At 55.3% G+C, this 13,506-nt stretch overlaps 3 protein-coding genes across 3 annotated transcripts; 2 read left to right on the top strand and 1 right to left on the bottom strand.

Annotated features, from left to right (window-relative positions):
• Positions 1-252: 252 nt before the first annotated feature.
• MAA_04741 (NADH-ubiquinone oxidoreductase complex 1/LYR family protein) lies at positions 253-788 on the bottom strand (the record flags this gene model as incomplete). The annotated part of the gene is made up of 2 exons (XM_007822837.2): positions 253-455; positions 515-788. The coding sequence occupies 2 exons, from the start codon at positions 786-788 to the stop codon at positions 253-255; spliced, it is 477 nt and encodes a 158-aa protein (XP_007821028.2).
• Positions 789-4,298: 3,510 nt separating this feature from the next.
• Positions 4,299-7,247, top strand: MAA_04742 (ubiquitination network signaling protein; the record flags this gene model as incomplete). The annotated part of the gene is made up of 1 exon (XM_007822838.1): positions 4,299-7,247. The coding sequence occupies one exon, from the start codon at positions 4,299-4,301 to the stop codon at positions 7,245-7,247; it is 2,949 nt and encodes a 982-aa protein (XP_007821029.1).
• A 1,097-nt stretch (positions 7,248-8,344) lies between these two features.
• MAA_04743 (DNA polymerase epsilon subunit C) lies at positions 8,345-11,565 on the top strand (the record flags this gene model as incomplete). Its single annotated transcript, XM_007822839.1, has 3 exons — positions 8,345-8,452; positions 8,659-9,599; positions 9,687-11,565. The coding sequence occupies 3 exons, from the start codon at positions 8,345-8,347 to the stop codon at positions 11,563-11,565; spliced, it is 2,928 nt and encodes a 975-aa protein (XP_007821030.1).
• Positions 11,566-13,506: the final 1,941 nt, after the last annotated feature.

Here is a 13,506-nt window from a genome sequence, read left to right as displayed (position 1 = left end):
CATCATACCGCTTCCTTAGTGTGCGGTACCGCTTGAGGTAATACCTATACGCGTGCCTCGTTAGCGGAATTATACGTTGGCCGTAAATGCATTCCTATTTTGGAGGCCCAAAAAGCCCCAGAGTAGCGAATGTTATATACATATAATATGGGGTGTAGATGAAAAACAGAGACCGCACGGATGCGGTAGGATAGAGCATGGACTACAATGAGGATAGAGCTTACAATGCCTCTATTTCTATCCATTGAAAGGTTAGCTGCGGTGATATCGAATAGACGCAAAAAAGAAAAAGAGAGGACCAATAGACGCACCTTTTTTGACGTATTCTGCTTGCGCAATGCCAGCCCGAATCTTGTCCTCGCTGCGCTCGGCGGCGCGAGACATGAATGCCTTGTGTAGGCGCGGCTGAAAATACCGGTAGCCGAGGGGGTATTCCCTGCCAAGATATAGGAGCTCTGTGGGAACCAATCAGTCAGTTGCATCTTGCGTTTGGTCACGATGATACTGCGTGTACCGGACTCTAGCTTGTAGCCGGGGCGGGGGCGACGCCGAGTCTCGTGCCCGAAATTGTTCTCCTGCATGGCTGTCCGATAAAGTCGGTAGGGCGGATACGTACCCTTGTAGATGGCAATGACTTGCCTTCTCAGCTCGGGATTAGGCTGCGCCATTGTCGTGATGTGTGCACCGGGCAGCGCATACCGTTCCCAGCGCAGACGGGCAGGACGATGGAGTGGTGAAGCGTCGACTGATGCAGTACCAACGGAGCTGGGAAGCGTGGGGGGCAGCATGGTCAGGACTAGGACAGCAGCTGCAGGGCTGCGTCGGCCCCACAATTTCCGGGACCCATCAATCAATGCCTTCCGACTACTATCACGACATCCATCAACTGTCGGCATCTTAACGACATGGCCGGGCTGTTGCTGCGAATCCCATACAAGAGGCAGTTTGGCTCCTAGGGGGCCATCGTGTCCAAGACACGGCTCGCGCCGGCTCTACGGGTCCTCCAGACCCTGCAGCGATACCCCGTCATCCGACCACGGCGCCTGCCCGACGTGCCTGTAGGGTCAAGTGCGTCGCGCGTCTCGCCGCAGGCCGCACGGCAAAGCATGCTTCAATGTTGGCTTGTATCGAGGGGCAGGGAAGAGCGGTTCCGCCGCTGGGACATGATGGACTGGACTGGACAAGAGGAGCGGCTTGGGGGCGGGGCCAGGAGGAGAGATTGGATGAAGCTGGAGCTGAAGAAGGGACATTGGGGTTTGGGCACGCAATGTCGAAACATTTGACGTCTTCTTCCCGGCGGTCCTATTACTGGGTTCGCCCGCACACCACACGGCGATGCCAAAACGGCATGTAGCTGGCCATGGCACAAAATGGTGGTGGGCACATCATGTTCCAAGTGCCGAAGCGGGGATTTCCTCAAAACGCAAATGTGGGGTAACTTGTACATACAAACGACGGCATGGAGGAAGGCTTCAAGTTTTACAGCTCTGTTCCACATTCAATGCAAGTGTTGAGCGTCCAATGCCCAGGGCATGGCTTGCGGGCGACGTGAACTCTGGTATATCCCGCACGCGAGGGCACCAAAAAGGCCATGACGAGCGCGATATTTGGGCCTTGGAGCGGTCAGCCTGGTGAGGGGCCCCCCTCAGAGACCACGAGGGATGCAGAAATTTTCGACGCGTCGACGAGTCGGACCATGTACGGCTCCAGATGCAGATGCTTGGTGACGATGTCTGCACACCTTGTGCGCCAACAACCAGAGTCGGCAAGCCACAGGGCGGGAATATCTTCCCCGCCCGCCAGCGTCCGGCCGAGAAGCGGCACTGGGCTTTTGTGGGATATAACCGGACGGCACCATTGGCTGGGTTTCTGGCTGCGCAGTTGGGGTTTGGAAATATTGACTAGTAGTAGCCGAACTTTGCGGTCAGATGGATGACCCGTGTGGCCCTGGTGCGAATGCTGAAGCTGAAATCCAATTCGTGAATCGGCTTGGCAACATTGCATGCAGGAAATTTTGCTCTGGCGATTTGAAGGTCGATGGACGTCGGCCGAGGGCCCGCCAATTTGTTCAGATGAATCGACATTGATTGTGCCAGGCGTGTCAAGGCAGAGGGGGAAGCAGGGATCCAGTGGGCAAACGGGCAGACGGGCAAACAGGGTTGCATGAATTGATGACGTTGGATGTTGGCCCTCCTGAAGATGATTGCCCTCGCTGCTCAGAAAGGGTCAATGTCATGATGGTTGAAGTTCGACTCGTCAGCCCACCTTGTGTCGATTCTGGAGTCGGTTGTTTCCGAGTCAAAAACCGCCCCGGAACTGTCTTGTACAGTCACAAGCTTAGACGAGAAAGCCGACTGAACTGACTGAACGCCGAACGGGCACCTGGGGAAGAAACATGGAAGCCACTCCGGCTGTGTCGGGTGGGAAAAGCTTAAACGACGCCACGATTCCCCATGGCTGCCGCGTGTTTGGCAGCAAGAACAGCATAAGCATGCCCTGGTTGATGACGCGGTCTGTGTATTATGTTTTGAAACACTCTGCCTCGTACACATGTCCATGTGTGGTGCATGACAGCAGAGCGCCTGGCGGACCGAGTCGAGACTCTCTCGCCAGCAACATTTAGACTCCAGCATTGAGGGCGATCATGGAGATCATTTGTGTCCGCAAATGTTCCCCATGCTCGAGTGTCTCACCATTCCAACGAGGGCGTATGTACTATCCCCGCAAAGGCTGCAAGTCCAATGACGGAGTGCAAGACAGATGAGTTGGCCCCCCTCGCTCCATATCGAGTGCCTGCTTGATGCGAACATTGAACATAGCAGCCTTGAGCCATTAGCATTCAATGGTCTAGAGCAGCACCATTGGCGTTAGAGCCGGGACCATTTCGTCTCCAGCTGCGAGTGTCGGTGCCGCCTCTGTATGTTATTTGTGCGCGCAATGGACTGAATGGCGTCACTGTAATTGCCGCAATGAGCTTATAATAGTAGGCGAGCTTCAGTCGACGTCTTGGCACAGAGATGGTTGCCAGATCCGATGCCAGATTCACACGCATGCTGGTGCCATGACCACAAAGCCAAAGGGATAAAGACTTCCATCTTGTTCCTAGCCGCCACAGGTACCTACTAGGTACATCAATTGATTGATGCGTTACGACTTGCCTCCGGCGCAACCGACCCGATTGACTCCTTGCCCATGCCCATGCCCACAGCTGCCTCAGGGCCCCAGTGCTGTCGTCCCACATGCGCCAGGCATGACGGACTTGTCATTTTAACATTGCAGACCGTTGGCCTAGCGCTGCCCGCACCACCAACTTGGAACGCTTAATGTTGGCGGGTTGGCGGGCCCAAGTGCCAAAGCGGCTCAAGTCTGGTGCATGTGCCAGGCGTGTGCTGACTTGCTGGCCTGCCCCGGCCTGCCTTAGCGCCAATTCTCAACTGGCTGGCAACTTGGCTCACTGTAGTGCTAGCACCTGGCCCACTGGCCCACCGGCCTCGTCCACTGCGCTGGTCTCAGTACATGCATCCACCGGACCCGTGCCCTGTGCCCTGTGCCGCGCTCCAGTGCTGCTCCCTGCCCCTTCCGTAACTGGTCAACCAGACTGGTTCCTGCCGGGTACCAGACAGGTCCCATGTTTTTACAAAGTACTCAAGTGCTACTAAAGTACGCGCTTGAGGCTCCCTGTTCCTTGCTCCATGTGAACCGTCCTGCCATCTAAAAACTGGAACCCGGCTATGTCTGGAAGTAATGAGTGACCCATCCAGCCTATTTTTTTCACCTGTTTCTTCGTCTCACTGCCGAGCCGAAAATCTCACTTCTACCCACCAACCATTCTCTCCTTCAACCAAAGACATCGTCAACCTTCGTCTTGGTCGCTGGTGTCCTGATCACCCGGCTTTCCGCCAGCACTGACGATTTCTACCATTTCCCGCCCCTTCCCGTGCCCACACCGGCCATTGTCTTTATTTCTACCGGCTGGCCCTCTTGTATTCCTTGGCATCACACGCTTGCGCACGTAATAAATAGGCCCTCCAGGCGTCGTTGCGGACCCCGGTTCATCCACGAATCGAAATCGAAGCGATCGAACCCGCCCTTGCCCTGCCCGCCACCACGAGCAGCAGCAGAAGCTTCTTTTTCATCTCCTCCACATCTACATACTGCAATCAGGCCACGGCGGTCAATACTTTTTTTCCCCCCTTTGCTCCTTCTCTTCCTGCTGGTGTCTGTCTGCCCGCCGTGTCCTTGACCAAGGTTGCTGGGCTGCAGGACACGTGCAGGACCAACTCCCAAGAAGCCTTCGCATGCCTCGAGCGTCCGGCCCGGGCAAGCGACAACAAGGCGCCTCCTCAGGCCACCGCGATTCGAAGCACGACAATGGGCTTGTGAGCCCTGCAAAGCGCAACGCTGGTAGAAAGAGTCATGGCCACCAACTCGACGGCTCTGCGAGACCCCCCGACCACAGCGCAGGCCACGCAGGGCCGTCACCATCGCCGCCTCTTCTTCCCTTGCATGCCACCGCCCATCCCCATGCATCGTCGTCCAAGAGCAACTCTGATGCCGCCATCGACACCCGGTCCGCTGATTTCACGAGAAGAGGCTCGCTAGGTACCTTCTCCGAAACCTCGTCCGACTCGTGCCCGTCCCAGGCCGGCGCCAACGGCAATACCCCGATCGAACCAGGCCACCGCCAGATCGACCTCAATGCCATGAAAAATGTCGACGTCCACAAGGATTCAGGCCCTCTGGAAATGGCCGTCACTGTCGTCAAGTCCCTGCCTATGCAGGACACTCTGGCCATTCTGATCATCCTCATGCACGTCCCGCATTTGTCTCTGTCTCTCATCTACGCCTTCTTCGCCTTGGTCACCTTTGTGCCTCCTGTTACCACCCGGACTGGCATGAATATCAATCTGGCCGAGATCCTGGACAGCCACTCCCATACTCTGAATTTCGTCACTCTACTGTGCATCGACTTCTTCTTCTTTTTGATATGGGTGTTCTTGTGGCAGCCCATACAGGACGGTATCCTGGAATTCGCCAAACCAGTCATTGCCATCACTCTCGGGGGCGGTACCAATGCCAAAGACGGCACCTCGAGAGGTGTCACCACGTGTTTTACCTGGATATTGCTTCATCAAATTATCCGTGCCACCAGGTCCCACTGGGCAAAGCTGGCCCGACACCTTCCAGAGAACTGGCCTTTGCCCACCCTGCTTACCCAGTCACTCGAACCCAGGTCTGTGGCGTATGATAAGAGAAGCACGCACGGATGGATTCAAAGTATATTGGCCATGCATATTCTCACACAGGGCATTGTTCGATATGTGCGCGAATGGTATTTGAAACGCGAAAAGTACAATGCGGCATCCGGCTTGAGCGACCCTGAAGCCGGAAAGTCGTCCTCTCTCGGCAACTCCTCCGGGTCGCTTGGCGGCGGTCACCAGAATAGCTCCCAATCGTTGGAATCGAGCAATGACGCTGGCCTCGCAGGCGCAGATGCCGATGCTGGTGTGCCTCACCCCCCAACCTCGACAAACCTGACCACGACAAAGAAACGGCGGAAGCAAAACGCCCAAGTCCGTCTGCAACAGCCGTTATGGGCCGCCGTCGCCAGCACCAAGATTGTGGTCATGAAGGAAATGGAATTGTCAAAGTCAGTCCGGCCAGACGGAATTGTGAACATCCATACCAACGAAGGCACAACGTTTGAAAAGAAAGACAGGCAAATATGGATATCATACATTGGCAGTGACGAAGTATGCTTTAACACGAGTTATTTTTCCGATTCTAAAACAGACATACCGCAGGAACCGATGAAGTCTAACGGGCACGTCAAGACAACCCGGCCGTCCGGGGTAGATTCATCTAAACCATTTTACGTAAGGATAAACAATGCTTTTTGGCAGCCTACCCGCATATTTCCAATTGACGAGGTGGACGAGGACGACGAAGACAAGGATGGCAAGCGGGGCAAGCGCATTCGGTGGACAGGCGACATATATGGACTGCGACCAGCGTCCAAGTATGTCTGCGAGTTTGTCGACGTGGAAACTGGCGCCGTCATATTTTCCACCAGCATACGCACCGTCAAGGAACTTCTACGAGAAGACGACCCGCTATCGCCGGTATTCCCCCCGAGTCAGCAACCTCTTCGACCAGACTCCCCGGCAACGATTCTGCGAACATCCATTGCGGCCTCGGAGGCGAAGCTCGCCGAAGAAAAGTCTCGCCTCAGGACTTTGCGCAAGGATCTAAAAATCAAGATCAATGCCGTGAGAAAGGAGAATGAACTTGTCGACAACCAGCTTTCCTCGGCAGGCAACAGCGATGAAAAGCACAAGCAGAAAATCCGTCAGCAAGAGACTCAAAAGGCCCAAGCGGAACGCGATACTGAATCCCTGACAGGGGAGCTCAAGAACTTTGACACGGCACCAGAACTCTCGGAGCGCAAGAAGAAGATGGAAAGGACGTATGCAGCCGAGAAGAAGACGTTTGATGCCGAGCAAAAGGAGTTCAAGAAGCACAAGTCTTCTCTGGACGCAGAGGTCAAGACCAAGGAGCTTGAAATGTCCAACCTGAACACTCGACGAAACAAGATAGCGACACGCATTTCCAGAGTGGAAACAGAGCTGAACCACATCACAGACGCCAACAATCGTGGCCTTGGGGAGGCCGAGCGTCGCAACCAACAGCGGGCACTCTGGTTGAGCCATGCGGCTTCGATCGAGCACAACATCAGCGAACGTCTTAGCATGGTCCACGGCAACAATAGGGCCAAGATGAGGCAATATCAACTCTTACAGGGCCAGACTCAAGCATATAGTGTGTACTTGAACTCGGCCAACGGCATGCCGGGGGATGACGGCCCTACGAGTGGTGCGCAGCCGGCAACGTGGAATCCGAACCCTGTCGTGGCACCAAACTATCCTCCGGGAATGTGGCCAGGCTCTTCCAGCGATTTGATCCCTCCTGTGGCTGCGCCGTCGACACATGCCAGTGCTCCAGGCTGGCAGCCTCCTCCTTCTGCCCCTCCATTCGAGCCGCGCGGAGCCAGGTCTAGGGGCCGCAGCTCCAGCATGCTTAGTGACTTGAGCGGGTTCACGGAACCCAGCGATGAAGGCTCCGTCAAGTCACCGCCGATTATCCTTCGCCGGCCGGGACCAGGTCTTCTGGGACGGAACGGCACAAGTGGCGGTAGCAGCGCCAGTAGCGGCAGCGCCAGTTTTGGTGACCCAGCGAGTCCAAGATGATGACCTTGTAGGAATGCCCGGGCCCCTGCAATCTCTGTTCATGGGAGACTAAGCGGTCTAGATGAGAGCGTAAATATATGTGTTTTGGTTCTTCTGCATGCTCTTTTGTATAGTGCAGTGCGTAACAGTGACTGTGTGACGGCCGGGGGATGGAGACAGACGCGCCGGTTATATTTGCAGACATCTGTCCAGAGTATGTGGTCCCTAGTGGTTTGCCGGTTTGGATGTGACAGGATCAACTTGCAAGCTGACGGGACCTGGTTGATGGAGAGGTATTGGATCATATACGGCCAGGCCCCGCTGCGCATGAATATTGCGGTTCCATATCGCAACTCGAAACAGCGAGGCAATGCGGGCAACGACTGGAGGCGCATGGCTTTGTAATGTTGGCCCTCGTTAGATGCCTACATGTACCGACATACTCGGTGGGCGCGTAGGTCGCTAGGTGGGTAGTTGGAGTTGGAGTTGGTGCTGGCGCCGTCTTTGTTGACATTTGGACCGTGACGTCAATCTGGTCTTGTGCTGGTTTTCGTCTGGTCTGTTGTAGCGACTGACAGCTGGAGACGGACGGAGACCACCCAGACATGAAGACACCAGTGCAATGGCCCAATTCGGCAGCGATGCCTGGGCCCAACACACGGGCCTTGAGGACGCGGGCCAGGGTGCGCTAATGCTGCGCCAAGGGTCGCGACAGGCGACACCAAGCGTCACAGCACTGCATGTCCGTACTTTATGTAGACCGGATGGATTGCCCTGACCTGACAGATATTTTGGTGGACACGCCAGACGCACACGCACTTGAACCAGTCGACGACGCTTCACTGGACTCCCCGAAGTGGCTGGGGGTGTGAATTGACTTGATTCTTTGCTTCAGTGCTCCATCTACTCCATCTACTCCGTCTGCTCCGTCCGCTCCCGCTGGCCCCAATAGCTAAAGTAGTCGACACTTTGGAGCTTCAACCGTCGACCTCTCCGTCCTCGAACCCTGCACATCACCACCACCTAGTTACAGCACCGCGCGTCCCCTTCTGAGTATCTTGCTCTGCGTTTGTGCCCACCTGTCGACATCCTCTCCTGGGCATCATGTCGGCATTGCCATGGACTTTGTGAGCACCGCCCGAGCTTTCTTTCCCTCCCTTGCAGCAAAGGGCAACGCCCATCGGGATGAGCAAGTTGGAGAAGCTAACCCCCGAGCCTGTGCTTGGGTGCGTACTAGTGGTCGCGATTATTGAGTCCCCTGGCGGCGGGAAGCCCGAGAAAGGACCAGGCAAAGGACCCGGCCAAGCGACTGCATCGGTTCGAAAAGGAATACGCAAGCCTGCTGGTGAGGAAAAGATGGCCGCAATCTGCTGCCATGAGCTTCAGTTTGCTTTGCCTCGTGCGGGTGCATCAGAAACTGACCGTGGGACAGTCAACATGGCGCACGTCGTCCAACCTATCCCGTGATAGCGAAGCCGCCGAGACGCTCGAAATCCGCCTCCAAGAACTCACCAATATCCTCAGCGACGAGAGCCGACGTCCCCTCCCCCATCCCTGTATTCAGTATGCCTCCATCAAACAAATCTACGTCCCCATTGGCAAAATCGCCACCTCCTCATACAACGAATGGATCATCAAGGAAGCTGTCCTCTTCTTCGCGACGCTCATCGAAAGCGAGGAAGAGGCCTTTGTTGAGAACCCGACGTTTTCCGGTAGCCTGACCAATTTGCTCGTACGCATTACCGGAGTCAATAGTGTTCGACTCGGCCTGGATACCGAATCTCGCGTGGTTGAGCTGGCCTTCAACATCACGACCAAGATCCGTCTCGACCCCGCGATACTTCCCGCTTGGTTCAAGACGCCCCAGTCTTCGGCGAGCCAAAACAGCCTCCAGGATCTTGATGAGCGGGAGCGATTTGCTGGTCGAATGCAGCGAGTGGATTTCCCGCTGTTCTACATCCTCATGGATTATATCCACCACGAGGGCAAAGTGGGAGACTTTGCTCGAACGGGGCTGCTGTACATTATCGAGGCTGCGTCGAGCTCGGCGGCCTTGGAGCAATGGATCGTGGAGAGCGACTTGTCTACGCTCATGGCAACCGGTCTTGGGGCCCTGTACAGTCAGTTGAGCCGCAAGCTGGTCATTGACCACTTGTCTCATGATTTGCCGCCGATCCTGGCCCTGTCGGACTACGAGCACCCCACGTCCAATTACGAGATTATTAGTTCTTGCTCACCCGAGTTTCAGTCGCACCTGGAGACGTTTCTCTCCCATCTGCTGTTTTGGCAAGATGTCTTGAATCACTGTCGGTCGGTGGAGGTGAAGTCGACTTTGCTGGAACATTTCCAAGTCATCTTTCTTCAGCAATTGCTGTATGTTGTTGGGTTCTTTCTTTTTCTTTTCTGATGCCCAAGTTCTACGAGGATATTTTACTGACCCAAGCCTTTTCATATCCTTAGTTATCCTTCTCTGCTCGAGTCTTCTGATATTGACGGAGGCTCGTCTGTTGCCGTACTGACCTATCTGCGTCGGATCCTCGAATCCCTAGATCACCCTGACATGATACACCTCATTCTACACTATTTGCTGGCTCTACCGGATGCTGCGCCGCCTAATAAGAAGCCTCCACCATCACTCGTCAGTGACGCTCGCAGGCGAAAGTCAATGGACCTGACAAAGATGATGTCGGAGAAGGCAGAGGAGCCGGCAACGCCTCTTCTTTTCAACCTCGTTGACTTGATTCTGTCCTGCCTGCGGTCACGAAACCAACAGACCATCCACGTTACCCTGCAACTTGTCTCTGCCATTTTGAAGCGACACCATCGCTATGCAGTCTTTACCCTTTTGAGAACAGACGTCCTCCCTAGTCATACCAAGCACCGCACTGTCGGTGCCCACGAGCAAGAGGTCAACTATCTCGTCCACCTGGCCATCTCTATAGGCGGCAGAACCGACTTTGATGACATGTACGCCGGCATTCTTAAGGATACGTCGACTCGGCTGGAGAGCCATCCATGTTCACTAAGGTTGATTGCACCGAAAGTATCAACAAACAACCACAAATTACCGGACCTGCCAGATAGCCAGCCCGGAGCACCGCGGGACGTTCGGGAACACACTCTTCGTCCAGATGACCCACTGCTCAATATCATGTTGGATCTTTTGGGGACCTTCTTTGTCAACCCTGTGGAAACCAACTTGTCCGTCACCGAAACGATTGTTGACCTCGGCATCTGTGGATACATGAGCATCGAGGGCTGGCTGGCTCGCAACCCCAGTACCTACGTTTATACTGAGAGCGTCGAAGAGCTAGAGCGTGGCTATGAAACATCTGTAGCAAGCGAGTCTGCCGAGCCGCCGTCGCAGCTAATCGACAGCGCGTTGAGCGACTCTTTTGACGAGGCTCGGCGTATGAAGGACATGGAGCGATGCAGAACCGCCCCCGTGTGGAGGGAGGCTTCACTGCCGCGCGTCCTGAATGTGCTGAAGCGCCTTTGCGACCAAGTCGCCAAGTATAAGCAGACTATACCGAGGTTTGACGAGCTTCTCGAGCAGAGGCGGAACGCATTCCAAACGGCCGAGTCTATGCTGGACAACCCTCCGCCAGCCGTGCGCAAGGCGTCGCCAATACGATCAGGCACACCGGAGCGCTCTAGTCTGGATGAGACTTTACGCACCGGGTCTCCCCCACGACCTTCCGCTATAGAAGGATTCGCGCAGCGTCTCCTCTCCGAGTTGGGAACGCCAAGCAGGTCAGCGAGCCCCAAGGGACGCAAGGAGCAGAACCGAAGCTCTGCGACATCAACCTCTGGTGGCCAGCCTCCAGCACCAGAGTCCATCATGACTCCCAAAGCCATTCGCGTGCCCCCGAAAGAATTCCCCATCAACTACAATGACCCCAGCAAGAGTGGAACTCGGAGCTTCTCCCCTGGGAGTGTCAGGCCGGATATTGGCGCGTTATCCGAGGAGCGAGACATGATAGCCGAGAGCCAGGCGTCGGCCTTTGCAGCCATTGACCAGAGCATCCTGTCCAGGCGTGTGGGTTTGCCGGATGAAAAGATCAAGCCCATTCCGCTCGATCTGACCAAGAAGTCGGAAGCTACCGAGGTTGACGAGGCGGAGTCCCCCAAACAACAAGAGCACGGCAATGCCGCAGGAGCAGAGGCTATGCCGGATGCAGTTGAAGATGCTGCGGCCAGTGGCCAAACGCCAGAGGAGGTGACAGTATCTGTGTCTCACGTCCTGACCAATGTCATTATTTTCCAGAGCTTCCTGCTTGAACTGGCCAGCCTGTGGCAGACCCGGGCAGGGCTGTTTGACGAAGTATGCTATGCATAGCGATGGGAGGGGCTTTTTTTTTCGTTCTTCTTTTGATTTCAAAATACATCATCATAATTGGCGAGTTTGATTACCGTTGATGGGATAGAGAAATGGATTGCAGGGGTACAAGGGTGGACATTGATACTAGCATGGAGGGGGCGTGTTGCGCATGGTATGGTGGTAGACCCGTATGTAATTGACCTATATACCCCCATTTTGTGATTTCTGTCTTGTTTGCAAATAGCTGGTGCTGTGAAATTTTTACGCGTTGCCTTTTTTTTTCCCTTTTGCCGTGGTGCACTGGTGTGGGACATTTTTCATGGCCTGGATGCTAGTGGTATTGACTGGGTGGCATCGTTTTTTTTTGGCTGTCGAATGAATACACTCTGGGGCCTGTCGACTGTCGAGACATACATGACCCTTGGGTCTTGGCAGAATGAGGTAGCTACGAGGGCATACGTGTGAGGGCAAGGCTGGGCCAGGGGCTCTACGGATGGCGAGCTATTTACTGCGGCGGAACGACGCACGAGTTTGCTCGTGTTGGAAGTGCAGTTCGGGACGTGGCATTCGTGGTCGGACTGGGAGAAGAGGGATACAGATACGGAGCACCTGTTGGCGTGTGGTGTCAAGTCAAACCTTGGTCCCCAGCCGGCTTCTGCTGGTGGCGGCGGTGCTGGGCGGCTGCATCGTGGTCGGTTAGAGTGTGTATATGTACGCGGATGCTGTTGTGCACGCGACTCCATGTCCGACTCTTGTCACCGCATCGACCAGGCCGGCGCGGGCTGGCTGCACTTTTTTCGCCAAAGGCCCGACTGCGATGCGTTCGCTGGCAGCACAGCGGGATAGCCCGCGCTGGATAGGGGCTTGTCACGTCGATGGATTGGCGGAGGGCGGCGTTGGGTTGACGCTTTGTAAAGGTCGGTTTGTTCGGAGGGAGGGAGGGAGTTGGTCTGGTTCCCGGGTCCAGTCACGGGCCGCGGTCGGATGCCACGAGGCGTTGCACGGCGTGGCGTGTACTCCGTGTTGTGGCACTGGAACGGCACCCGCGTTTCTGTCGGGGAGAAATCTTGTCTGGGAGGTGGGCAGGGTGCAGCAGCAGCATTCAAGGCTGGCATTTTGAACTCTGCTGTGGTGGTCTCGAGAGCCAACTGCCGGACGAGCAGTGGGATTGACGAGACTGCGGGGAAGCCTTGGACTAAATTTCTTGGTTCCTTTTGACGTGGGCGGGGAAGTGGAACCGGCATGGATTCAATGTTCGCATTCACCTGCAAGACTTTGCATGATGGTCCGGAATGTATTCTGGACGAAGGGCGCGTGGGCAAAGATCCTATTGCGCAAGTACTGCCATTTCACCGCGGGGAGGGAGGACAAACAGAAAGGCGGGTTGTGCAACAAAACACTTGACGCTTTGCTCATGGTATTTCGCTCTCGTGCTCTGTTTTGACGTTGCCTCTTTTGTTTATTCCCCGCATCTGCAATACAGGTCGAGTGGCGTCTGCTGGCGTGGGACAGGCCCGGCTGAGGCTTGTCTGGAGATGGCTTGGCGATGCCGTGGCTTGTTGCACCCGGTAATTGCAGCTCCGTATATCCGGCTGCCTTGGGTGTTTTTCATCTGTCTGCCTGTTCGTCATGATGGCATCTCTCGCCAAATTGCCCTGTTGAAGCTGCAAAGCGTGAGGCCTGTTGACAAGGTACATGGATAAGGCCTTGTCTGGGCATCTCATTACGTAAGCTTTTGTGCCGCCACAGTTTCTATGTATGTATTTCCCTTTGCTTCAATCTTCTTCCGAGACTTTCGCTCCGCAGCTAGTAGCGTCTTCATTCTCACACTTGTCTTGCCCGACCTGCCGCCAGCAGAGGCATTGTACACCTAGTCAACTCACCGCACATATTTACGCCGGCTTCACTTCTCTAGCTTCCTCTGGGTGGCCGACGTCACTAGGCATCCTGGCTAGTTCC

Source organism: Metarhizium robertsii (assembly GCF_000187425.2).
Source record: "Metarhizium robertsii ARSEF 23 chromosome Unknown MAA_Scf_1, whole genome shotgun sequence".
Lineage (NCBI taxonomy): Eukaryota > Fungi > Ascomycota > Sordariomycetes > Hypocreales > Clavicipitaceae > Metarhizium > Metarhizium robertsii.
This window is presented reverse-complemented; position numbering and strand designations above follow the sequence as displayed.